The 25,492-nt window shown below is 40.5% G+C and overlaps 1 protein-coding gene across 1 annotated transcript in view; it reads right to left on the bottom strand.

Annotated features, from left to right (window-relative positions):
• Positions 1-3,414: 3,414 nt before the first annotated feature.
• Positions 3,415-25,492, bottom strand: part of FGF9 (fibroblast growth factor 9) — a 34,526-nt gene continuing 12,448 nt past the window's right edge. Inside the window, exon 3 of the mRNA XM_047722902.1 lies at positions 3,415-6,905. Coding sequence (XP_047578858.1) covers positions 6,660-6,905 — 246 coding nt within the window. The 3' untranslated portion in view covers positions 3,415-6,659. The remainder of the gene's footprint in view (positions 6,906-25,492) is intronic.

The raw sequence follows: 25,492 nt of genomic DNA, 5'->3' as shown, positions 1-25,492 counted from the left end.
CAGAAAAGGAAATCGAAGCAAGCAACACGGAAATGAGAAGCCAATTAACTACAGATTTGTAATTCTGATAAAGACAAACAATGAAAGATGTATAATTTCATCTCTCTGCTATTAAAGCTATGGTTATATGACCACTTATATTTCAGTGAGGTGAATTCTATGGGAAATAAAGTATTTTACAAAGCTCTGTAAGTTCTTTTAGCGTCACTGAATTCTGGTACCCTTAAAAGACCTCACAAATCTGGGTGCCTGGGTGGCTCAGTGGTTAAAGCCTCTGCCTTTGGCTCAGGTCATGATCTCAGGGTCCTGGGATTGAGTCCCACATCAGGCTCCCTGCTCAGTGGGGAGCCTGCTTCTCCCTCTCCCGCTCCCCCTGCTTGTGTTCCATCTCTCACTGCTTCTCTGTCAATTAAATAAATGAAATCTTAAAAAAAAAAAAAAAAAGACCTCACAAATCTACAACTGATAAACTTTTAGAATTCTATTGCCTGTTCCTTTGGATTTTCCTAAAGAAGGAAAAAATGAAACAGTGTTCTGGTTTTGGCTTTTCTTTCAAATGAAATCTATTTACTGTCAAGAAGGAGCTTATCTCCTGAGAGAATCTGTATCATCAAATCTGAGAATACTCTTAAAATGCTTAAAACAATAGGATTTGAATGGGATTGCCTCTGAGTTTTAATATATTAGTGTAAACTGACATAGCTAAAGAAAATGAAGTTCATGGAAAATTGGCAGTGTTGTCCTAATTACCTTATAATGTGGACATTCCAGTCCTACAGTATCTTAAACAAATACTATATGTTTGTATAATCAATGACATAGAATCTAGCCTGGTATTTAAGATTAGAATGTCTGTTTTCCCCCCTATCATATCCTCAACACTGTTCCATGTTATAGAGCAGTTGTTCAATACATATTTATTGAAAGAATGAAGTGCATATTTTAAAAATTATGTTATAGGAACACTGGGGTGGCACAGTCAGTTAAGCGGTGGACTCTTAGTTTTGGCTCAGGTCCTGATATCAGGGTCGGGAATCAAGTCCTGGGTGGGACCCCACACTCAGCAGGGAGTCTACTTGAGATTCTCTCTCTTTCCCTCAACCCCTCCCCACCCTGTTCTCTCTCTCTCTCTCAAATAAATCTTTTTTTAAAAAATTATGTTATACGGTACCTCTTTTATTATCCTATATACTATTCTACATATCCTATTATCCTATATTTTCATTGCTATTATGTTATGGATTTTGCCTGGGATGTAAGGCAAATGTGAGGAGGAAAACCAAAGTGGGTAACATTAACAAAAACGAAGAGCCACCTTCCTCTGGATAGAAACCGACAGTAACCACCAAAAGAGCATTCAGAGCATGGCCTCAGAAAGTACCAGGCCGCAGAGCTGATCCAATCAAAAACTGATTCTGGTCATCTCCATGAACCAATGCCCCTTCACAAGGGGTTGGAGACTCTCCAAGACCAATCAGCCAATCAGCCAGCACTTTTTAATATCCTCAGGCTGAGTAAGTCACAGGTATCCAGGAGACACCAGTAAAAGATGCGATGAGTCCAAATTCTCCAAGGACAAAGCACTTTTTCGACCCAATTAGAATGCCAGCGACTACAACTGTCTTCTCTGTACCTCCTATCATCTCTCGAATTTCACCTTAGACATCACCAGCCGTAAGTCTGTACTGAGCACATTATGCCCCCAAAGCCCCGGTAACTTCCTTACCACGTCTTCATCCAATATACAAGGAGGCATTTGTTGAAATTCTGTGGGTGCCATCAGGAATTGGGTCTATTTATTGCTGATGCCAGCTCCAGACAATAAAACGAAGGAAGGGGATGAGGAGGCAAGGAAGGAAAAGAAAAATAGAGAGGGAGGGAAAGAGACTGTGGTCAACCATAAAGAGATGTTTAGAGTATGGATTCCTTCTGAGAGAAGAGTTATAATTCTAATATTGGCACAGACTAGGTAAAGCCCTCTTTTCATTAGTCAGAAACAAAAATTTCACAAAGCTGTCATTTACCCCGTCCATATGCATACACTAGAAGCCAGAGGCAACAGGCAGGTGGAGCTTACAGAATGTTTCGCAATAGCCCACAAAATGGTTAGGAAAAAGCCTGCATGAATGTTTTTAAAAATAAGTGTCTCCAAGCTGGCCCATGAACACCGTCAACATTGCTTGTCCTTCCCCTGCGTAAGGATGGCAGGACTAAGTGTTCAGCTTTGAAGGTCCTCATTACGCTTTTTAACTCTTTAGTTCCCAGTACCAGGTATTCCTGGCTAAGTCCACTAATAACAATGAGAATCATAACCAAGAATGCATATATCTTCAGAAGGCACAGAAAAAAAAGAAAAAAAAAAAAAAAGAGCTGGTTCCAAGTGCAGTTTGCCAAAGGTTATTGAGATATTTGGTATGCCTACAACTTTTTTCAACTAAAATTAAGTTTTAAAAATGGTTTCCAAGATGTCAGATGGAATGTAATTGGTGGGTAATAACAACTCAAAGAATCTTCTTTGACCATTAACCAAAATAACAAAGAGACCTCACTCTGGTGTTTCATTTGCCTCCCTGGTAGCCGTCACAATAATCATCCAACCTTAGAGCCAAGTGTCTCTCAGCCTGATGACTAAGTCAACATAGAAGCAAGAGGGAGCATACACATGAAGAATACTCATTTTCACTTTCCGTCCAATGAAAATGAAACAAGAGGTTATTTCTTATTTCCACATGTGTCTGTCTGGTGAAGAAAATGTTACATCAAAAAAAATTCTTGTAGATGATGGATGTTAACTAAAGTTATTGTGGTGATGTAAGTAAAATCCTTACGTAGTACACCTTAAACTTAGACAATGGATGCATATCCATTTTATCTTACTAAAACTTGGGATCCAGTTCCCTACAGACCTAAGAGAAAGCAGTCACCAAAGCACACTGTAGGCGCTGTTTATTCTCATGATCCCTCCCCATTTCACTTTTACCAATAAAATATCAATTCTAAAATGTGAAACGTCTATGGAGGAACCCCCAGGGCATTATGTTACATAGACAGCACACGTATACATGCACACACCTGAGGGGGCCGGGTGGTCACACATCTTTGGAATCCATCTGGCCTATTTCCCCTCCCCCGCGACTTCATTGCTCTTTTGTGCAAGTGACCACAGACAGTAGATCTAAAGTCAGCACATGTGAAGGTCAAATGATGCAGCAAACAGAATTTGACCTCAAACAATATGCCTTTGTCCTTTCACCCATCCCCAAAAATGTGTGCATACAGAGTTTTGCTTGCTGCGAGTTCATAAATCTTTATCCCAGATTACTCGTTTCTTCATCTAATGCTTACAGAAAAGAAAAGACATCTGGATATGTTTGTTCCTCCCTCTCCAGCCCCCACACCCCCCATCCCCTCAACACACACGCAACAGCTGTAAGAGCAAGGAGAGCATGTTTTTAAAATTCCATTGGTTCATGTAGGCACATAATGTGAAGCAGCTCCAAAATGGACATCAAGTAAAAAATACCAGTTTTCAAAAGTCTGTAATTATGTATTTACACAAATTACATAATCCTGTATGTATTTACATACAATTACAGATTATCAAGTAAATAACACAATGTTGTAGTGTTAATGAGATGAAATAGAAGGAAAACACCATAAACTAAAGCCATTCATTTATCTACAACACAGGACCTGGCAGGACAGGTTCCCCAACACTGACCTAGTATGTCCTTCACACTGCCTGGGGACATTCACATGACAGATGGGAGGGTGGTTCAGTCCGTGCCCGCTAAGTCTCTGACCAAGGTGCAAGTGCTGGCACCAGTAAGATAGTGGTTTGGCTATCTGAGCATCTGTTTGTGAAAACTGGAACCACCCATTCCACAGTGGCTCGGAGCTGCCATCCAATGGGCTTTGGGTGTCTGATGACAAGAACTGGATGCAAACCCACTCGCTCTAATGCCCAACAGGACAATCCCCAGCCAAAACCCTGAGCCAACTACTCTCCCAGAACACTTATTTACATAAATTGCATAAGTCAATATTTATTTATTTACAGACCATTACAGTTTATTGTATCCATTGCCAAAAGCATATAACATTTTTTCTTTAAAAAAAATTAAAAAAGAAAAGAAAAAGAAAAGGGTACCCAAACAAAATAAGTCCAAAAGTAGACGTTAAAGTAGCATTTTCTAGGAATGCATGGAGATTTTAATCTTTTTCGCAAACCAGTTGCTTTCGTCTAGGCCGATTATCTAGCATCTCATGCTACTTTAAGATTACTTTTGGCTACCTCCTAAAACCAATTACTTCAGTGCTAAGTATTGTACCTATGACATCCTAGAAACTTGCTTCTTCCCTGTGGTCAGATGTTTAATGTTTTCAGACAAAAATAGCAAATGCTTTTTGGAAAAACTAAAGCCTGATTATGTGCACATTTCAGCAGCAGCAAAGGGTTAAGTAATAAATAAAAAATACTACATCTTGGAATTAAATGCAATTTCTGTTTTGAAAGAGAAAAAAAACAAGAAAATAAATGAAGAGGACATTCTGAGTTTATCATAAGTCAACTATTTTACATTGCTTCTGTCCCCTCCCCCCAAATATTTCTTAATTCCAAACGTTAGACTTAGTTTTTCCTTAATGCACATCAGCAGGAGGGCTTTGCTACATATTCAAACTTTGACTATAGAAGGGCCACATGTGCTCATGGCAATAAGTCATGCGCTTCTACTTCAAAACAGCTTTAACTCAACAGTGACATATTTTTATTTTTCATAAAGAATGTGCATCAGAGCAAAACAAAGTTGGAATATTAAATTTTAAAATTAGTTACATAAATCCTAACACATTTTTTAACTGTCACTTTCAATTTCCCAACATAACTGGCTAGAAAGTGTTATATGTGGTATGAGAATTTGTTATAAATTCCTTTTTCTTAAATATTGCTTTAAGAATTTGGCTCTTTTCTCCTTAGTATATAGTAAGAAATAGTCTTCCTTGCTCAAGGGCAAGTTCCAAAATTATTGCTACTAAAGAAATATGTATTCTTATGCTTTTCAGCATAAAATGTTATAAAAGCCTTGTAAAAGATATTCTATATAGTAACCTCCCCTCTAAAAAAAATTGAGCGCTGTGAGGACCATTTTTAAAAACAAAACACAGTCAACAGGTATAATATTTTCCCCCCTCATTGTCATTACTGATGCAGATGTATTAGTCTCGTTTTGCAAGTTTTTCGTGAAGGGTGCTATTTATTCCCATGTATTATGATGGTTCACACCAAAAGCAATTTTCTATAAAAGACATTACAATGACCCCTATGATGCTTGTATAATGTCATATTTGATAGCCAAGTATACAAATTAAAAGTCTCCAAGAATGATCCTGTTTAATCTGACTCTTGTCCCTTAAAAAAAAATTTTTTTTTAAAAATCTGTGCTACAGAAATTCTTTTTTTTTTTTTTTTCTTTTTGAGGATTCTAAATCAGTATAATGTTTGATGTGAGTCCTGTTGTCCTGGAGGCCAACTAAAATAAAAGCATAGTTAATTGTTCAGCTTTGGTATATTCTGCAATAGGTTTAAACACGTAGGATATATGCCAACCCTTGTATTTTCCAACCGTGAAGTTACAATGATGGAGTAAGTCACTTATGAGAGAGGAAATATTACAGACACAGAATAAAAGTTTGAGACCCAGTTTTTCTTTAATCCTCTGGGATAAGCTATGAAACAAGCAGTCTGAAGAGTGAATACTCAGTGTCATGAATGATGTGCATAAGTTTACAATAATACGGGCACAAAAGAGATTGTCGCCTTTAGTACATTAGGGTCATTAGAATTTCTCATATCCATGCACCGTTATATTTACTTGCATGAATTTACCACAGGTTCGTAGCGGACTTTGCCATTTAATGCTTACAGAGCCTAAAGCTTCCAAAATGCCTATCTGGCCTGTACATATTTCATTAAAAATAAACTCTATATAATAAATAAATATATAAAATAAATAAAATGTTGCCTTTGGAATTTCTATAAATAAATTTAACTTTTTTTTCCTTTTTTTTTCCTTTTTTTTTTTTAATTTTTTTTTTTTTTTAAACTAAGAGGTCTTTGCTTTAAATTCACCGGGATGGCGCCCGTGAGCATGAACTGAAAAAGTCCTTTAAGTAAGACTGCACCCTCCATGCCTTTGAAAATGCAGCGTACCCTTGCGCAGGCCACCAGCCAAAATCCTGATGAGTCGAAGTATGGCAGCTGTGCTGATACAAGATGAAGTACAACTGATCAAAAATGTAAAAGCGCGTCTAAATCCCAGCATGCATCAGGCCGCGGTCCTCTCTGCTTCTGCTTCTCTCTTCCAACTCCCCTGCTACTCATCCACGCACACACTCACACCCCCGCTCAGTCTCCCTTTCGTCCTCTCACAATAAATCAAGCAAGTGGGCAGCGGCGGTCCTCTAGGAGGACAAGCCTGTTTAAGTGCAGAACAAAATCAGCATGTTCCCATCCAAGCCTCCATCGTACATTATGCATGCGGCAAAGTTTGGCAACAGTGGAGCTGGTGTGATGACACAGCTAATCAATTAAGAACCCACCGCGTGAAACCTTTATAGTGGTTACTCTTTTAAGGGCTCAAGTGAAGAAATTGTCTTTGTCAACTTTGGCTTAGAATATCCTTATATAGTTCGGGTACTTTGTCGGGGTCCACTGGTCTAGGTAAAAAATGTGTGAATTTCTGGTGCCGTTTAGTCCTCGTTCCTTCTCTTGGGGTCCCATCTTTATTTAATGCAACATAGTATCGCCTTCCAGTGTCCACGTGTTTATATAGATTTGAAGAGTACGTGTTATACCAGTTTTCTTCAAACTGTTCTCTGAATACACACTCTTGGGTTAGTTTTTCCTGTTAAAACAGACAAACAAACAAGTAAGTATTTTGGCAAAATACCTGCTTTCTGTATTTAAAGCAATATTTAATCATGACATAATATAACTCTGGTGAGAAAACACTGATTTTAACCATTTTAACCATTGTGGTGTATTTGCAAAAGTGCCTGACTGTATAAACTTAACTACATGCTAATTGCTTTTCATGCTGACTGAAGTGCAAAAGATTCCAAACCTTTTCTAGTTAGATTTTTTTTCATATGCCCATTATTTGAACAAGCCAAACAAGGGACGGCCAATGCTATGAGTTGTTCTCATTTTTACAGCAGCAATTAGGATGGCGAGCATCCTGTGAGGGAGAGCCTTAGCCGAAGCCAAAAGTTCAGACAACTGCCTCATCTTTAATGTATGCTTTATAAAGTACTTGCAGTGTAGACCAACATGCTCAGCATTAGCACTGAGGTTGGATATCTTCTGCCCTCTGAAGCAGGAGAGTTTACTTACCACTCCGTAAGAGTGCTTTTCAAACTTCAGGGTTAAGGAAGAATCACCTGGGATGCTTCTTTAAAATGCAAATTTGCAATTCCAACCCTTTAAAATTCTGATCCAGAAAATCTGGAAATATGCATTTTTAACAGGCCCTTGGGGGAATTCTGATGCAGTTAATCCACGGTCCACATTTCAAGATAGAATGCTTTCTATGTGACTGAGTCTTCCTGAATACAAAGAAGTAAAAACAATTGTTGTTGCCCTCCTACTTCCTTTAATTTAGACAGAAAGAGCCCCCCAACTTAAAAAGCCACATTCTCTGGCACACAGCTACCAACAGAAAAGCTGTACTTATTCCTACACTCAAAGTTAGAAGGTTCCACATTTTTACAAATGTATTACACCTCTCCCTCCACCTGAGCTTTATAAAACTCTAGGTCCCATTTAACCCCACGACCCAGGGCTCCTGCAGTCATGTGTCTCATGGACAGTAGTCATGACCAGAATCAACAGACACCTTATATCCCCAAACCAAGAGCACACCCAAGTCACAAATGTTATCTATCCTCTGAAGAAGAAACAAGGCAACAGGATTGAATGGCCTCTGCTCTTCTTAGCACTGGACCGTAACTTTTCAAATCAATACCTTCCTTGATGGTACTTTTAAAAAATGAACATATAATGACCTTTAAAAATATTCCCCTTGCTCTTGCCCCTCTGGCACCTTACATAAATAAGAAAACAAACCAAAAAACAACACATGTCCATGCACAGACTTAAAACAGCAGAACGGATAAGGGCATTTGATGTTTTTCCCTTTCTGACATTCAGACCCAGAAGACAGCAAACTAGACATCACCAAAATACAGATGTCCTTTTTCACTGCACACACCTGAGACACAATTTAGTACACTGAGTTCATAGAGGGCAGCTGGGCAGAATCCATCATGTCCTTGCAATGGAGTAAATCAGGAGAGCAAAGGGAGGAAGGGAGAGAATTTGACAACAGTCCAATGTGAGGCTGGCTCCCCTACTTCTTTCATGAACTAAAGGCTTAACACCCACTCCAAAGCACACAGCGCTTACCAGCACCTCCTCTTACCTCACTGGACAAGTTTTTCTTAAATCAAACAGGACAAAGCCAAAAGGAAAAACAACGCGTCTGTCAAGGACAGAAACGATGGGGAAATTTTGGAATGCTGATGTTGGGTTTGTAGGGACAAAATGAATTGTGGGGAGTGAGAAGTCATGCGGGGCTCCCTCCTCAGCTGGATTACCCATTGGGGTGCCAGGAGAAGCTCCACCCTCAGAAGGAGGGGGTGAGCAGTGGCCAGACAGCCCCTCACCTCACTCCACATGGAAACCTAGAGGCTCATTCTTCTGAGAAAACACAACCTCTACCCTCCCCTGCGCTGGAGGACGAGGCTGCATGTGATTTCTCTTTCATCTCCATTAAGACTGACAAAATAAAAATAGTGTGTTAAAGACATTACTAGCTATTTTAGTCGTTACTTCCATCTGTGTAATAAATATTCTCCTCACAGACAAGATTATTCCTGGCTAAAAATGTCTGGTTTGGGTTTGCTGTGATTAAGTAAATTTTCCAAACAAATTATGTTTTTGTTTTTGTTTTTTTACCTAATAAAATGGACCAGCATACGGAACTGCATGCTGAACCTTTAGTTCCTCAAAAAACATGAAAAACTAACTCAAATGAAGCTTTCTTTTTCTCAGCAGGAAATCGTATCACCTGACAGACATTTCACTTAAAAAACAGAACACTTCTGTCTCCTTTTGGAAGCATGAGTTATGTACTAGTCCTGTTTGCTTTATAGAACTATCACACCTATAGTAAAATGGACTTTGTTGGATTAGAAACACAGACATGTCACCTCAGCAGAAAACAGGTAGTTTGCACGCAAGTGAAGAGCCCAGCTGCGGCGTTGAAGGCCCATGCAGATTCCAGCTTTGCCCTTCACTAGCTGTGGGACATTTACGACTACGTACTTAACCTGTACAAGCCTCAGTAACTTCAACTTTAAAGCAGGTTAGTATCTTGAGAGAGGGCTATTACAAATATGCAGTCAATGAACATGCTTGGCACAGATGAAGCCCTCCATAAATAATGGTGGTTGTTGACATTATGTTAACATCATAACCTCTCACAACAGGGAGGAACTTTGGAAAAGAACTAATACAACTTCTCCTGTTAAATACATGGGACAGCAGGACCCAGATGTGAAATGCCTTACCCCTGGTCTGTACCATAGGATCTCTTTATTATGGGAATAAAGCCACTTGAGCAAGAAGTTTCTAGGAGCCCTACTGGAGGCCCTGCATTCTGGGGACCAGTTCCTTCTGGGATTTTTTGCTTTTCTCTAAGCACTGTGACTCCTCCAGACCGACAACTGGTGCTATTTCCAAAGGGCCAGGCACTACAGAGGGCCGAGCAAGGGAAAGGCTAGGGCTCGCAGACTACGCTAGTGAATTACATGGAGTAACTGTTACTCTAAGACTCATGTATGCTTCCTTACTTCTTTACCTTAACAAAATGTAATTTTTAGAAAACAATATTCGGTTTGTAGGAGGACTATGTAGAAATTATAAACAAAATTCTACAGTGGTAGGGACATCACAATCTAGCAAGGGAACACATTTGGTTTCAGAATTTATGAAAAGATTCTCATTGTATATGTTCTGAGAGGTTGTTGTTTTTTTTTTTAGTTTATTTAAAAAAAAAAAACTTTTTAAAAAAAAGTTATAAGTGAAGGAACTGAACTAGCCTTCTCACTGCTCAGAAAACACTGCTCTATTTCCCCTAGCAGGCTCTTACAGCACTTTTTTACATACACATAATAGAACTTTCTAAGCAACCCAGAAAAATGAAGTGAATTATTCCATTTAAAACAGTATTATCTATAGCCAGCACTTTTTGTGATGGTTAAGAGTTCAATTGCCTCCTACACAGAAGGGTTGTCTGACTTCAGTTAACAAGTTAAATGAGATTGTGCAGACATTACATTGAAAAAGCGCTGGTACATTTCAGCTCCTGTAATTATAATACAATTAGTATAATGCCACTCAGATAAACTGATGTACTTCAAAAGTTAAAATGATCATTAAGAATTAAAGACCCTGTTCCTTTTTTATGCCATGTATATGCTTTTAATAATTTCTTCCTCTTATTGGGGATTACATTCATGTGTGACTTCTGTTTTTGGACAGACAGATAAAATAGCAAGATTTACAGAATTGCTTTCTTTATGATTGAGCTTTAGAACTCAGTGACAAAATACTTAGTCGAGGTGACTATACTTTATATTTGTACCTCGCAGTGATTTTTCTAAATTAAAAATAAGCAAACGAGTGCAAATTGGGACAGCAAAAACATATTAGCCTGTATTCTTCTATATATGCAGAGGAGGAAAAAAAAACTCCTGCCTTCCAATCAACTCTACACTTTAGAATTATAGAACTCAGATGTTTTAAAACTCACCACATGTTTCCAATGCAGACAGTTTATAGAGTATTCCACTATAAAGTGATCAATTCTTGTTTTATTGTATTTCCATGTTTTAATTTTTTTTTTAGATTATTTAACTATAGCTGTTTATGGCATACCTATCTTTGAACTGTTGGATTATATCACTAGGCTTGGGTGGAGAATGTGGATTTAATTCAAAAGTCTACTAAAGTCCATGCTTTGGAACAAAATCTGGTGAATGTTAGCAACTATGGAAACCTCTTTTCATTTTATATCATCAAATTCTAAGCAGTGGGAAAAACTGAAATTAAAACTTCAAAACTTTTACGAATCCTATTAAAACCAAAGAATGAGATAATAATGTGAAAATTACAGCACACCCTTGAGAATGCTTAGGAATGTTATAAAACATAAACTCATATAGATACCACTTTAAAATATTAGACAATTGGAAAATATGTAATCCACATAGGCCTTATTATGCCCAATTCATATCTATACCCACTTAAAAACTGAAATCAGAATTTTTCAAAATGTGAGGCTCAACATTTCTCATGGAAAACATATAGGCTTATGTCATGCTATCATTTTAAAACATGATTTCCATATTTATATGCATATAAAAATATATTTATGTTTACATATTTATAAACCTATTTATAAATATATATGGTGTAGCTTTAACTACCACTCAAAATGGTTACATTTATTCAACTCAATGGGTCACTTAAACTAGTTGCGTAAATACTAGCCCAACCCATAAATTCGAGGTCAGCGACTCTACAGAAACCAACTTGATAGTAGAGTTTCCAAACATTCTGCAAGTTAATGATTTGATGTAATCCCTCATTCTCATATCTCCCATTTATTACAGTCATGGTATTTAAACCTCCCTCAACCACAATTACTCGTACAGATGTACTCTTCCTCATTAATAATCTAGCAGTAAAGACTTAATGGGAGTTGTTGCAAGGTTCGGGGTGATTAAATATAATGACTAAAGGACCATTAATAAGAAGCCAGGTCTTTTAACTCTTCTCTCCTGGGAGAGGTCCCCAAATAGACAGAAAGCAACAAACACAGAGGAAAATAGGCAAGAAGGCACTATTTCTTATTTTATTAGACTCCAGTTCAGAGCCAACCCCCTTGTGCCCTTGATACGGCTCACCGTAAGCCCCCCTCTTTCAAAACCTCTTTCAAATTCCCACTATTCCAGATGGGCCTGCTTTCATATCCATGATCCTGGAATTGTGGAAACAACTGAATCACTTGTGTCTGGCCAATGTAAACAAAATGAAGCAAGGAGGCAGGCAATTTTTCTTTCGGTCTCATCAAAATGTAGAGAATATTAAAAATTCTGACATTTCTCTCCACTCCTTCCCTCACCAAACACGAAACAAAACAAACACAAATGACCTTCTCTCCAGAAGCAGCTTACTTGGGCAGTTGGGGGTTCAAAGGTTGGGGCCCATCTGAATCCGGGGGCACACAGACACTTTCTATGCTGTGCGTTCCCCATCCTGTGGTACCAGCAAAGCTGAACCTGCCCACAGACAGTCTATTCAATTCAGGTGCCTTCCTTAGAATCTGCCTCTAGACATGGATATTTGTTTAGCAAATTATATTAGCTCATCAATTTGTAATTCATTTCCAGAGATGTAGTCCCACAGGGGAAAGAAAACCATGCTCCTGGTGCACGAGGATTCAAATTCGAGAAGTCCAGTATTCGCTTTAAGAAACATCGTTGCTTATGTCCCTATGTGGACAATTAAATGTGGCACATTTAATGCTTCCACTGAGACCCTGACAGGAAAAATTCATGAAACTTCTTTTAGGATCTCAGAACACCATTGTAAAAAGAAATCACATGTAACATTTCTTACCCTACAGGATGATCTGGTAAGAGTAGCAGGCCATTCAGTGACCACTTAAAAAATATATCAAAGACCTGCAAACGCTGAAGAAAACTCCCGGTGCATAGCTCCTAGCGCTCTTAGCTCCAGAGGGAAGAGCCCAGAGCAGAGGGAAGGCCCTGGAAGAATCTGACTGACACACAATAGCAGAAACCCCTAAAGCTGAACAGCTGGGAGGAGAAATTAAGGAAATAAGGGATCCAAAAAGACAAAGGCAATTGAATCCAACTACTTTGTTTCCAAGATAACCATCACAATATATACCTTAGGGAGTGGGAAAAGAAAAATGTGCCAGAGGTTTTCTATGATAGACAAAACGGGTTAAATTAAGAACTTGGTTTGTAGAAATAAAATTAAAAGAAATCAAAAAATGAACAAATACAATGACAGTAGAAGCCCAAAGATTATTTTTGAAGAACTAAAAGATTTGTAGAATTTCCTTATGTAAAGGAATGCCGAACTTCCACAAACACAGACACACACTCTGGGAATGGGGTGGGAGGGTGCGTTGATTAATAATCCTGGGCCTCAATTTCCTTTCTGTAAAATGAGGGAATTGGACAAAGACATTTCTAAGGTCTCTTTGGGTCTAAGATTCTAGTGATTCAGTGTTGGAACCTCAAAATGGGAAAAGCAGAGCTATCCACAAGAACTCTGGAAGGACATATTGAACAGGAAATGGAAAAAGAAACTGTTGTGGAGGAAAAGAGGGAAAGAAACTAAATAAAATGTGCTGCATCAGTTGCCCACTGCAGAGAGGGTGGGGACAGCTGATCAGAAATGCAGACTGAATTAATGCTTCCAGAAGCAGCCAAGGGAATGAGACTGCTATTTCAAGGAAGAAATGAGGACAAGGAAGAAGACATCCCTTTGGCACAAGGCGCCCTTCTCTCTTCTCCCTGGGAGACCATTAGAATGATCCTGTCTGGAAGGGGTCTTGCCTACTTTGTCCTTACACTTTGGAGCCTGCCACTGTCCTCTTTGCCATGTTGGCCACCAGAAACATGGCTCATTAATGAATGCTTGCCTGACCCACAAACCATACATCATAAGTTCTCCCTTGGAGAATTTACTTGAGAGGAAAAAACAAGTCTTGCAAGAAAACAAACTCAAACCCAATGGGAAAGCTGACACATGCATAGGGTAGACAAAATGCAACCTCAAAGATAAATAATACCGAACTCTTTAACTTCTCAACACCCCCCTCCAGCCAATGCTTGGGGGCCCTACAGCCCCATCACCACCCAATACCCACAGAGAAACCCTACGTAAAATAAAATCATAAGGGAGATAAAGCCTGCCTCTGGCATCCCCCTTACTTCTTGGGTCCCCAGCTCCTAGCTCCAACCATACTCATGCCAGCCCAGATTTCTCTAGAACCAAACTTTTCCTCCCACCCCGACTTTGTGACATATAAATGGCCCTGCTCTCTTAAAAAGTGACCAGTGTTGCTGTCTTTTCCTCTTTGCAATACAAAGGTGACTGTGTCTAACTCTCTCAGGGCCCTTCTCTCTGCTAGAGTGGAACAACCAACTTCCAACAGTAATCAGAGCTAATACCATCAACTAATAATTCCATTGCTCCAAAGCAAAATTCATACGCTGACATAGATCCTTTTTTAAAACTGTGCTTTAATCCTGAAAAAACAGTTCCAGTGGTAGACATTTCAGGTGCTGTGATAGCCTGGTGAATCCACTAATATGTGAACATAGAAAAAAAAAAAAAAAAAAGAATTACAATAATACAAAAGTAAATGAAATCCCAAAGAAAGAAACTTCTTTAACTATGTGGATAAAATAACAGTGAGCTACATATAAAAATAAAGTATCTAAAATTAATCTTGATTAATCTTGATAAGCAAGGCTTTATGGTTAACACTTCAAAGAATGATTCCAGGGATGCAGGAATGAAGGAGATTTATATCTATTTTCATAGACTTCGTCATACATCTTCGTTCCAGAATTCAAACTTGCAAGAAACACGTTTTCTGTGCATCTCACGTCCAGTCAGGTGTCTGAGAGGCTGCACAGGGGCAGCGTTCCTCACACTCATCCATGAGGAATGCTAAGGGGACAAGCTTGTGCTAACGAGCCACTGGGAGCCAAGCAGTGCACTGGCTGTTTTATGGGCTTCATTCATCTCCTCTAATCCTCGCAGCAATACTGTGATGTGGCTGTCATTAGCCCTGTTTCACAATTATGGCTCAGCAAGTCTGAGTAGCCTGCCCAAGGTCGCACAGCGAGTGAGCCACAGAGCTGGGATGCAAATAAGCCTTGTGTTTCCACTACTCTGTGCTTTGCCTCCAGCTTCAAACCTTTCCAAGTGCAAGTATAGGCTTTGGTATTTCACCAAAACACTGCAAACTGGAAATCAACTTGAAAGATAATGAAAAAGAATACAGGCCACATTGACACAACCAAGAGAAAAACTATATGAAACACAGCAATTCGTGTGGAAAAAAGGAAGGAGGGATGAAATCTAGGGCCAAGTGTGGACAGAATTACGTTGAGAACATACAATGCAGCATGGCAGCTAAACGGGTAAAAATCATTCAATGCAAAGCAATCACATCATGCACCCCAGGGAAAGGGATGCCTTTGGTATGACCTTGGCAAGTCTGTTCTTGGAATACTGCATTGAGCTTTGAGAGCTTCATTACAAGGGAGAAAGCAAATGATGGAGATTTCCATGAATTCCAGTACACACCAAAAAAGGAGTAAGAAAAGAGGGGATCAACTCATGTCAGGATTTTAAGCATTTATAAAGAGGACAAAGACAGCTCTGTGTATGTCTCTCCCACTTAATGCCATAACCTTTTAATCCTGAGGGGGAGGCCTCGGCAGAAAGGGTGTCAAGAAAACAGACATTTTTCTCGGCCACCTGTTTGTACACCGCTGAGGTGTACCGGTCAAAACTGAGAAATGATGTCTCTGCATAAGTACACGTCAGTCCCTGGCATGGGGGAGGCAAGAGGGAGGAGGTGTCCCGGCCACCACTGTAGCTGCCTTCAGGGTAGTGGCTCCTCCTTGCCTCCAGCGGGGCCAGCTTTCTTTGTAGGGCTCAAGGGCACCTCCCATGCCATGGCTGAAGACAGTGACCAGAAAAGACCTTCCAATGTCAGCAGTGTAGCCTCGGGCAGCAGGTGGGAGAAACAGAAGCAGAGACAGGACCACAGCAGGGGGACCAGAATTAAAGATAACAAATCAGGATATATCCAGCAGCCACCATGTTTCTGAGCCCAGCTGCAAAGCTGCCTTCACGCAAGACTTCCTCTCCTCAAGACACCTGCCTATTTTTCTCCATCTCCTCTGTGAATAATCCTGGAGTTCTCTCCTGCCTTGGAATTAAGCTCTCTCCTCTAACTTCTCTGAACCCTTTTTGTACATAATTCTATCATACCAAATTATAATTCTTGGTTTGTATATCTGCCACCCCCAATAAAATTGCAAGTTCTGGGACCAATTCTAAGCTGGGAAGAGGAAGCATCATTTGCATTTGTATGTAGAATTGATCTCATTATTTGCGATAGTTCTGTTCTCTAAAGTCACCATGAACATTGAAGTCGAGAATATGGATGCACTGCTCATAAGAGAAACACCGGGTCAGGTTCCATGCAAGTCAGTCATAACACTTTCATCAAACTATCAAGAAATAAGCTTGTTTTTTGTGGGTTTCTATTTAAGTTAATGTTGTAGATTCATTAACAGTGAACTCATAGCCAACAGCACTGTGGCTCACGCTCACACAAGACTCTCTCACTAATCTAGTGTGCTCCATAAGACCCATCACAGCCATCTTGCGTTTGGAAACACCAGATAGCACTTCAGAGCTATGCCTGGGGGGCATTTTAAACAAAAAGCACAAACAAAAAGCACAAAAAGAGAAAACGTGGCACTAAATAGATCCCCCAAAGGACATTTGTTTATAGTGTGAGCTGAAGAAAGAGAACGGAGAGCATCACCTGGCAAGACCTCTGCTGAAAACGTACCCATCAGGCCATTCCTTTCTGCTTTCCCTTGAATGTCTATAGATGACCACGCAAGTGTCACTATTAATGACTTAGAGTCACAAGCAAATTTGTAAGGACACAAATTTGCAAATATACAATCTGCAAATAATGAGGAGCAAGTGAATTTCAGGACCAGCATGTATTAGTAGTGGGTGGTGCCAGTGGTGTTTGTTGGCTCTACAAAAGCCAGCAGGGAAGACTGAGGGAGTAAGTGAGGGTGTGAGCGAGTGAGTGAAGGTATGTGCGAATAAATGGAGGAGTGAGTCAGTGGCGAACAAGTGAGGATATGAACGAGTGAGAGTGTGAGTATGTGAGTATGTGAATGAGGATGTAAGCAAGTATGTGAGTGAGGGTATAAGTGAGGTTTGAGTGAAGGAAGGTGTCAGCAAGTGAGTGTGTGAACAAGTGAGCCTGAGTGAGAATATGTGTGAGTGTGTGAGTGAAGGTGTAAGCCAGTGAAGATGTGGCAGAGTAAGGGTGCCAGTGAGTGTGTAGGCAAGTCAGTAAGGATGTGAGTGAGCACAGGTGTGAACAAGTAAGTGAAGATGTGAGTATGTGAGCAAGGGTGTAAGCGAGTGAAGGTTTGAGCAAAGGAAGTTGTGAGCAAGTGAGTGTATGAACAAGTGAGTCTGAGTGCAGATGTGTGTGTGTATGTGACTGAAGGTGTGAGACAGTGAAGGTGTGGCAGAGTGAGGGTGTGAGTGAGTAAGTGACTGTACAGGCAAGTGGGTGAGGATGAGTGAGTACAGGTGTGAGCAAGTGACTGAGTATGTGAGCAAGTAAGGATGTAAGCAAGTAAAAGTATGAGCAAGTGAGTGTGTGAGTGAAGGCAGAGCCAGCGAAGGTGTGAGGGAGTGAGTCTATAAGTGAGGATATGAGTGAGTGTGTGAGTGAGGGTGCAAGCAAGTGAGTGGGAGCGTGAGTAAAGATGTGAGCAAACTGAGCGAGTGTGTGAATGAGTGAAGCATGAGCTGGTGAAGGTGTGAGGGTCTGAGTGTGTAAGTGAGTAAGGATGTGAGTGAAGGTGTGAGGGCGTGAGCAAGTGAGGGTGTGAGTATGTGTCTGAGTGAGTAAGCAAAATGTAGGAGTGAATATGTGAATGAGTGAGACTGACCCAACTCTGATCAGCCTGTCTGGCATCACTAATTCAAGGAACCGGAGGAGACTGATACACTTCAAAGAGAAGCAGGAGGCTCTACGATTCAGAACCTGTCTGTGCAACAGGCTCCAGTGAGGAGGAGCTCAGGTCCCGTGACCAACAATCCATTCTGACGTGAGAGGTGATGTTGGAGAGGCGAGACGGAGGATGCTGCGAGGGAAAGTAGCAGCTAAGTGAGGCGTGGAAGAAGCAGGGGGTGCCTGGAGGGGGTCAGCTCGTGCCTGTCGTCCCCAGTGTTTATTTTCTCTTGGTGGTCCTCACACTGCCCAGTTTACAAATTAAACAGATTTCATGTGTGCAGGGAGGCTCAGGACAAAAAAACCATTAGTCAGCATTGCCAGTCAACTACTTAAGTGAGATATCCATTGCACAGATATGCTGTTCTTTTCAAATGTATATATGAACTGCTCTGTAACAAATGCATTTTTCAATGTTAATGAATTCACCTACGTTTTGTCATATTTTTTTTTTTTTTCAATCAAAAGACACAAGCATAGGGGCCCCTGGGTGGCTCAGTTGGTTAAGCCCTCTGACTCCTGATTTCAGCTCAGGTCTTGATCTCAGCATTATGAGATCGAGCCCCACCTAGGCCTCCCTGCTTGAGATTATCTCTCTCTCTCCCTCTCCCTCTGCCAGTACCACCCACCACTTCATGTGCCCTCTCTCTCTCTCAAATAAATAAATTTATTTAAAAAAAATAAAAATGGTGGGGGGAGGTATTCCTGGGTGGCTCCTTTGGCTAAGTGTCTGCCTTCAGCTCAGATCATGATCTCAGGGTTCTGGGATCGAGTCCCGCATCCGGCTCTTTGCTCAGTGGAGAGCCTGGTTCTCCATCTCTCTCTGCTGCTCCCCCTGCTTCTTCTCTCTCATACTCTGACAAATAAATAAATAAAATCTTTAAAAAAGAAAAAAAGGCACAAGCACAATTACCATCCTGTGTGACTCCCTAACACTTTCTATCAAAAAGGGAACCTTACACACAAAATGATCAGGAACCACTCTGGTCTGTCCTCTAATCTTCAGAAATTAGGTGCTTAGGAGCCAGGATCCTCAGGAAAAGAAAGAAAGAAAGAAAGAAAGAAAGAAAGAAAGAAAGAAAGAAAGAAAGAAAGAAAGGAAGGAAGGAAGGAAGGAAGAAAGAAAGAAGAAAGAAAGAAAGAAGAAAGAAAGAAAGAAAGAAAGAAAGAAAGAAAGAAAGAAAGAAAGAAAGAAGGAAGGAAGGAAGGAAGGAGGAAGGAAGGAAGGAGGAGAGAGAGAAAGAAAGATGGAGAGAGAAAGAAACAGGTGATCTGGGATCCCACTGACAATATATTCATACTTTCAACATGTAGTAAGTGCCATCTGCATGCATGGCACTGTTTTAAGTACTGACAGTTCCACAGGAAACAAAGGTAACCACATCCCTGCCTCCACAGAGATACCCTTTAGGAAATGAAATTCCAGTAGGGACATGGAAGAACCAGAGCCAGTGGAGGCTCTGCCCCAAGAAACAGTCACACTCTGAAGCTTTCTTCGCCAGACTCCTCCAGCAGACCCTGAGACAGCAGTGTAGAGCAGGGAATAAGAGTAAAACCAAGGTCGGGAAGACAGAAGAGATCTTGTGTGAAGTCTACACCTGTCATGAGGAAAATTCTACTCCGAGACTCCTGAGCCTGAACAAAGACCATGACTGAGCATGTTGCCTGGTACCCAGAACCTCCTCCTCCAGAAGAAAGGAGAGCCATCTCCTGAGCTATTAATGACTAAAACTAAATCCTTTCCAAGGCCTTTAAAGTCTCCAGACCCGTGTTCTGTGACTTTGATCATTACTGAGGTGGGAAGTCTTAAACATGTCTCAATAAATCAGTAAAGCTAATCCACGAAACAACTAAAATTAAACTTATACTTAACTAAAATTAAATAAACAAATAGATATATTTGTTAAAAGATGATTTTTCCATGAACTTATGGCCATTGGTACAGATGTTAAGGAAACAAGGCAACCACAAAATAAAAACTAGGCTATTAGAAAGGGGAAAAAAAGTTCCAAAAATCATATCTGTAAAGGAAATACTAAATCCTTCTCTGACACATGGTTAATTCTGGTAAAATTATTTTGTATTCACAAAAATGGATGGCAACTCTTCTTTTTTTTTTTTTTAAAGATTTTATTTATTTATTTGACAGAGAGAAATCACAAGTAAGCAGAGAGGCAGGCAGAGAGAGAGGAGGAAGCAGGCTCCCTGCTGAGCAGAAAGCCCGATGCGGGGCTCGAACCCAGGACCTGGGATCATGACCTGAGCCGAAGGCAGCGGCTTAACCCACTGAGCCACCCAGGCGCCCCTGGATGGCAACTCTTATGCATATACATCAGACAAAGTTTATTCATTCACCTATGCTCAAATCCAAATTCACCTACATTCAAATTACACTAGGTGACCTTGAAAAAGCCACTAAGCCACTAAACCATCACTCTCCCATCTCTAAAACAAGGACAGTGTATGAACTAAATCAAATAATATAGAAGATGTTCCTCTGAGGTGCTGCCCTCTTTATCACTGAAGAGTTATTACTCAATCCTTTGAAAATTGGCAATGTACATATGCAGTAAAAGACGATGCTCTATTTCCCAAAACATCAGTTTAAAACCACCTATTTCCAGAACATGCTGCTATCAGGTGGATTACTAAACAAATGTCCCTTTTCATTTCCTTTATATGAATTACATGCTTTGGAGACTATCTACAGGACATGCCTAAACATTTACCACCAAAGTAATCTGAAACTGACAAACCCCAGTGACAAATTGCTAAGTCTAGTGGTGCCTTGCCATGTGGTACAGTATTCCATTCCACAAACACACTAGTTTATCGTGCTTGCTCAAAAGCTCTCACAAGTGCCGATGCAGAATGCTCAATGGAGACAAGAAGGCCTCCACTCCACTGTCGGCCTCAGGCTGCCTCTCCAGCATACCACTAAGCCTCCTTGCTGGACTTCACACCTACTGGGATGGGATATTTTCAAAACTGGCATCTGCAGACCCTGAAAGACATAGGACTTTAATTTGGAGAACTGCAAGTTTTCTATATAAATGTTTTCACTTGGTCATTCCACCTCATGAGAAAGTAAAGGGACTGTTTTAAGGCTGTTCTGGACACTCCAGATGACCACCTGTAACCAGACAGTGGCACCCAAGAATGCAATTGTGCTGAGTAGTGCTAACCTGTGCTACTTTCACCATCAGAGTTAATAGGAAAAGAAAAAAACATACCTAGCCCATCATCTAGTCTCCCAAGAATTAGAATAGGAAGGCTGGGCTGGGAGGTGGGGGTGGTGGTAGGGGTATAACTATCCTCCCGAGGTGCTCCAAGGAATAGGTGGGCTCAGCTCAAAAAAGCTTCAGGGCCACACTGACAGTGAAGCAGTGTCTTAGCCTCAGACGGACAACATCTTCTGTCATACTAAATCAATTGTGCCAATCTGGATTCTATTGGTCTTAGAGTTTAGTACAAATTTTAACATTAATATGTTTTGAATTGAAGTTGCTAAAGAAGTATAAGAAGTTCGTGTCAATTCCTATTCAAATGACATAGTCACAATCATTTAAATCAGTATGAGTTTCTAAGGCTCTTAGATACTTCATTGTTTCCTCTTAAAGAGACTGATACATTCCTTTACTCTGTGACAGGTATCTCCCCATCTCTACCCCACACCATGGAGACACCTTGCAAGGGAAATTCTTTGACTCGCATACCTCTAACCCAGTAGAGACAACTGCTGAGACCACTGTATTTTTTTTTTAAGTTGATGTGCATAGGAAACACGGTCAAAAATCCATCACACCCTGTTATTACATGGATTCATATAAACCAGGGCCCAGTTGTGTCTCTGGAAACATAATAACCAAATCTACTAGGAAACACATGTTTTATAAGCATCTCCACCAGAATGATGGTCAGGTTCCAAAGCACTAGTCTGAGGGCTACAAGAACCAGGCATGAGTCACACTCTGCCATCTACAAGGCCTGGGTCTTTAAATAAGGAAGAAGAGGACTCTGTCAGTAGGCAACCACATCCTAGGTAGTGCTGTCGACACACGGTGCCCAGATACAGCAAGGCTCTGCATCCAAGCGGGTCATGACAGGCCAGAGAGCTGGCTCGGCAAACACTGACCATATGCCAACTGCACAGAACGTGTACTGCTGGGCCTTTAAAAAACAGAAAGATTATAAAGACAGAGAATCTGATGCCTGGAAATTTAATCTAGTGGAAATGACCAACAGGAATTAAAATTCTAGACAGAAAAAAAGTAAGTGCTATAAAAGGGATACAAACCCGAAATCTGCACGTCATCTTTTTGTATCACTTTTATAGATTCTATGCTCTGCTTTCCTGTATCATTATGATTTTAATGATTATGCTACCTTCTTTTAATGAAAAGGTAAAATAGCTTTCACTAAATGGCAAGCTTCTTGAAGGAGATTGTTTTCATGACACTCTTTTTGAAAGAGATATTTATTATAGTCAATTACTCTTGATGCTTTAATGTATCTTGATAACAGGAGCACCTGGGTGGCTCAGTTGGTTAAGTGTCTGCCTTCAGCTCAGGTCAAGATCCCAGGGTCCTGGGGTTGAGTCCCACATCGGGCTCCCAGCTCAGTGGGGAGCCTGCTTCTCCCTCTGCCTGCTGCTCCCCCTGCTTGTATGCTCTCTCTCTCTCTGACAAATCAATAAAATCTTTTTTTTTTTAAAATAAACACAATATCTTGGTAACATTCAGGTAAGTTAGATGAAGACGCTAAAAGTAACTATCCAAGCCTTACTTCCAGTCTCCTTGATAAGAACAAAAGTGACAAAGGTAAACTAATACTCTAATAAATTCGAGTTCTCTGGCCAAGTATGTGTGTGTGTGTGTGTGCATACGGTCTAATACCCTCTCTATGACTCAGACAGGATATTCTAATCTTTACATTTGAAAGCTCATGAGCCTGAACTTGTCTGCCCTACCTTTTTTGAGACTCCTACTCATCCCTCAAGATCCAGCTTAAATATTACCACCCAATTTCCTCGAGCAGTTATTTAAACACAGTTTTGACCCCAAGATATTTGTGTGTTTCTCAAATGTAGTACACTTCACATTGCACTGAATTATTTATAAATATATTTCTCCTACCAAATTTTGAGATCTTTGTTGCACTGTTAAGCACTCAGCACAGTGCTAGGCACATAGTGGGTATAAATGTTTGTGAATGAATGAGCAAATGAAGGAATTGATCCATGGGTGAATTAATACATGAATGTGAGAACTGAACCCCATCCAGAGCCAGAATTTTTCAGGTTGTCCTTCAACCGTATCATGATACGCGTTAGCAATAATGTTTTTCCTATTGCCACATTCTAACAGGGTACCAGAATTCCATGCATTTTTCTGAAGAAATATGACCCCATTCACCTCTGGCTTTTTAGATACATTCCTAACATAAATTTGTAAACAAAAAATTACATACATGAAAAGAGAAAATTTATCCCAGAATACATTTTAAATTAATATTTGCTATATTTTGCTTTACCTTTTGAGGGGAAATTTGCTATTTCCCCAGATCTCCTATTTACCTTCTTTCATAGTAAGATAAGTTTTTCTCAAGGTTTCCCCAATGTTTAGAAACTTCTCCACTTTAGTTTACTGAGCTTTATGCAACTTCATATAGATAAATATAGATTTAAAACTTTAAATGAAGTTTAAAAACTTCATATAGATAAGCTACAATTTTTAGTGTACAGTTGACCCTTGAATAGCACAGGGATTGGGGCACTGACATCTTGCACAGTCAAAAATCTGTATAGAACTTTTAACTGCCCCCAAACTGAGCTATTAATAGTCTACTGTTACCTAGAAACCTTCCCAACAACATAGATGATTAACACATATTGTGTATGCTATATGGGTTACATACTATAGTCTTAACAATAAATCTAGCTAGAGAAAAAACAATGTTAAGAAAATCACAAGGAAGAGAAAATACACTTACAGTACTGTACTGTATTTATTGGAAAAAAAGAAAAACCCTGCCTGGAAGTGGGCCCACACAATTCAAATACATGTTGTTAGAGGGTCAGTTGTAATTAATAACAGAATCATCACCTGTTTCTTTTCTTTCCTCCTCCCAGTCTCATCACATTGAAAATATAATGTTTTGGTCACTCCTCATGTCTACTGCCACACCAAATACGATAACCACAAACCGGATGGAAAATGTGATTTTTAGCCATAGGGGAGCACAGATCTCACCTTCAATCCCCTTTCCCCTGCCTTAGGTACATGCAAAAGGAAAACCATCTGGCTGCCCGGAAAGCTTTCTTCCCAGCTCTGTACACAAGAAGCAAAAAGATCTTCCTCTGTAAACATTTTGTGTACATAGAAAATATGCATGAGGCAGACAAGACTCAGGAGGAAAGCCTAAAAAATCCAAAGCATGAATTCCTGAGATCCAGTGTAGGAAAAGACACTCCAGACCTTGAAGTCAAGCTACTCATCTCAAAGATGAGGAGAATCAGGGCCCAGCACCTCACTTGAGCAAGAGCTCAAGTCTCCTGACCTGTAGTCAGGCATTCGCCCCTACACTATCTCTTTCCAGCCCCAGACCCAGCCCCAGCCCCCTTGGGTGGGACACACCATGAATGGCATAATCACAGTCCAACTCAGCATGGGAATGGAAGAGGCAGATTCTCCCTTCCAGCGGAGTTCTCAGTACCCCTGAAGACACAAGCAGATCCAGTGAGATCCACATCCATGTGTTTCATGAAGCATCAGAAAAAGACACAATGCTTAGCTCATTTTAATCCAACAAGTGTTTATTGAGCACCTATCACGTGCAGAAGCAGGCAAAGTGGCTGGTGAAAAGTACTGAATGCTAGGCTAAAGTACTCAGGCATTCGCCCTCAAAGGCAAGCACTTGAAGGGATCTGCACTGAGAAGTGATACTCATATGTGAGTTTGGAAAGGTAATTCTCCCATGAGTGTGGAGAATGGACTGGAGAAGGGAGAAGCTGGATGCAGAGAAGCCATATGCGGAGATAACTCTTCCACAAAGGAAATCACAATTTGCAAAAGCCCTCCTTATTATACTTTCTTCCGAGCAGTTTCCAAGCCTGAATATACTCTTTACATGAGTAAAGAGTATTTCTCAAGCACAGGAAGAAATGGAGGACTTTTCTTAGACTCGTCCCTTTGCCTAGCTGGGGTTCCATGATTGGGTCATCAGCGAGCCATGTGGGTTTGCAGACATGTAGCAGTGGAGGAGGGACACGTCCTCCCAGCCACACACTCTGTGTGTGCTCAAAAAGCCCTACATGAGGCAGTTGGGCTTCCCAGAAAACATGCCAAGATGTTCTCCCAACTCTGCCACCTGGCCATCACTTCAGGCAGTACCCTCACTGATATTCATTGGGTCTACATTCAGGTTACCTTCTAGAGCCTGCACTCTTTTCTCAGCCTGTGCTGCAGACGGGGGCACATAAAGGCAGGAGGGCAGCCAGAGGAGAGAAGAGATGAGCAAGAAGCCACGGGAAG

This window comes from Lutra lutra, chromosome 3, assembly GCF_902655055.1.
Source record: "Lutra lutra chromosome 3, mLutLut1.2, whole genome shotgun sequence".
Taxonomy (NCBI): Eukaryota; Metazoa; Chordata; class Mammalia; order Carnivora; family Mustelidae; genus Lutra; species Lutra lutra.
This window is presented reverse-complemented; position numbering and strand designations above follow the sequence as displayed.